The 1651-nt window shown below is 38.3% G+C and overlaps 1 protein-coding gene and 1 non-coding gene across 2 annotated transcripts in view; both read left to right on the top strand.

The window, feature by feature from the left end:
* RPL37 (ribosomal protein L37) overlaps window positions 1-1423 on the top strand; it is a 3076-nt gene extending 1653 nt beyond the window's left edge. The window contains exon 4 of the mRNA XM_003792954.3: window positions 1304-1423. Within this exon, the coding sequence (XP_003793002.1) occupies window positions 1304-1373 (70 nt within the window). The 3' untranslated portion in view covers window positions 1374-1423. The remainder of the gene's footprint in view (window positions 1-1303) is intronic.
* LOC111726400 lies at window positions 1145-1225 on the top strand. The gene has a single exon (XR_002774181.1). It is a non-coding gene; the product is annotated as a small nucleolar RNA SNORD72 (small nucleolar RNA).
* Window positions 1424-1651: the final 228 nt, after the last annotated feature.

The raw sequence follows: 1651 nt of genomic DNA, 5'->3' as shown, positions 1-1651 counted from the left end.
AAAAAAAAAAAAAAAAAATTTGAATGAGGTTTAAAACAATGCTTACTTGGGTCAACCTTCAGTTTTGTGGCCTTAGCCTAGTCTACTGTAGAAAACTGTCCTAGTGGCTATTGCCTTATACATAGAAAGATAATCTTACAGTCTTCAATAATCTTACAGTTATTCAAAACTATGGGACTTAGAGTGAGAGATGCAGAATCTCAGCCCCACCAGAGACTTAGCTGAGAATTTGCATTTTAACAGAAAGTTTTAAAAGAACAGTTAAAGAAAGTGATGCACCCTGAGCTTTGAAGCTGTGGACCCTGCTACAACTTAAACAATTCTTAGCTGTTGATACCTGGGGCTGGATAATGCTTTTGCTATAGGACAGCAGTTCTCAACTTGTGGGTCGCAACCCCATTGGGGGGGGGGTCAAACGACCCCAGAGTCACAGAAGACCATCTTGCACTGTCAGATACTTACATTATGATTCATAACAGTAGCAAGATTACAGTTATGGAAGTAGCAACGAAAATAGTTTTATGGTTGGGTCATGGCATTAGGAAGATTGAGAACCACTTCGGGGGGTGAATGTCATGTGCAAAATAGGATATTTTGCAGAATCTCTGGCATATGTCCACCCTGCGTCCAGAGTATCCAATTTCAAAAGGTTATAAGGCAGTGTGGGATTTGCAAGCACCCTTAGGTATGTTTGTTTATGAGCTAAGGTGACTTCTCTGTTTAAAGTCATTTATACAGTTGTGCGGGCTTAGTGTTGAGTGGTCTGTTACCTTAATGTAGGTAAGAGCATGAACTGAAGCCATACTGAAAGTGTACTTTAATGTGCTTTAATTCTCTCATCTTTAAAAGGGAATAAATAGTTTTTATCTTTCTTACAGTAGATCTGAGTCTGGGTTGAGCAGTTTAGAAAAATCTCTGCCATTAAAGATGCTCTTTTTTTATTCCTTTGCTAAGGGAAAATAATTGGGATCTGTCCCTTCCGCAAAGAGCTATATTCACCAAAACCTTTGGTTTCTAGGCAAACAGAAACCAAAGAACAGGCCTAGTGACCATTGTGGCCAAATTTGTTTGGGTCTTCTATTGGGATTTTAGTTAACTGTATCCTAAAATAGGTATCTTTAAACAGAAGGAAGTAAAGAATAGCAGCTTATCAGTGATGTTGTAAAAATAAATGTCTGAACATATGAATTACCATATTGATTTCAGCATTGGACTGAGATAAGCTCATTGAAATCTGCTTATCAAAGATTGAAATGTGTGCATTGTTGCTGAAATAACTGTTCTTGTTTTTAATATGGTGCAGGCATGGATTCCGTGAAGGAACAACGCCTAAACCCAAGAGGGCAGCTGTTGCAGCATCCAGTTCATCTTAAGAATTTCAACAATTAGTCATGCAATAAATGTTTTGGTTTTTAAAAATCTGTATCTGGTGTGCTAAGGTATTTTTAATTAATTAGGCTTGCAGTATCAGCAAATTACTATAGGTTTGGGAAATTAAACACCTTAATATTGGAATTACTAACTGTTGAACTGGGGTTGTAACAGTGCCTGAGGTTATGAGAGACAACCAGATTCCGGGATTCCTTCAAGCGGATGACAGTGGACAATGTAAAAGAATATGGTGAGGCTCGGCGCCTATAGCTCAACCGGC

The sequence above is a fragment of the Otolemur garnettii genome, unplaced genomic scaffold (assembly GCF_000181295.1).
Source record: "Otolemur garnettii isolate 467f Iridium unplaced genomic scaffold, OtoGar3 scaffold00063, whole genome shotgun sequence".
In the NCBI taxonomy this organism is placed as follows: Eukaryota; Metazoa; Chordata; class Mammalia; order Primates; family Galagidae; genus Otolemur; species Otolemur garnettii.
The sequence above is the reverse complement of the archived record's forward strand: the minus strand, read 5'-3'. Positions and strand labels throughout refer to the sequence as shown.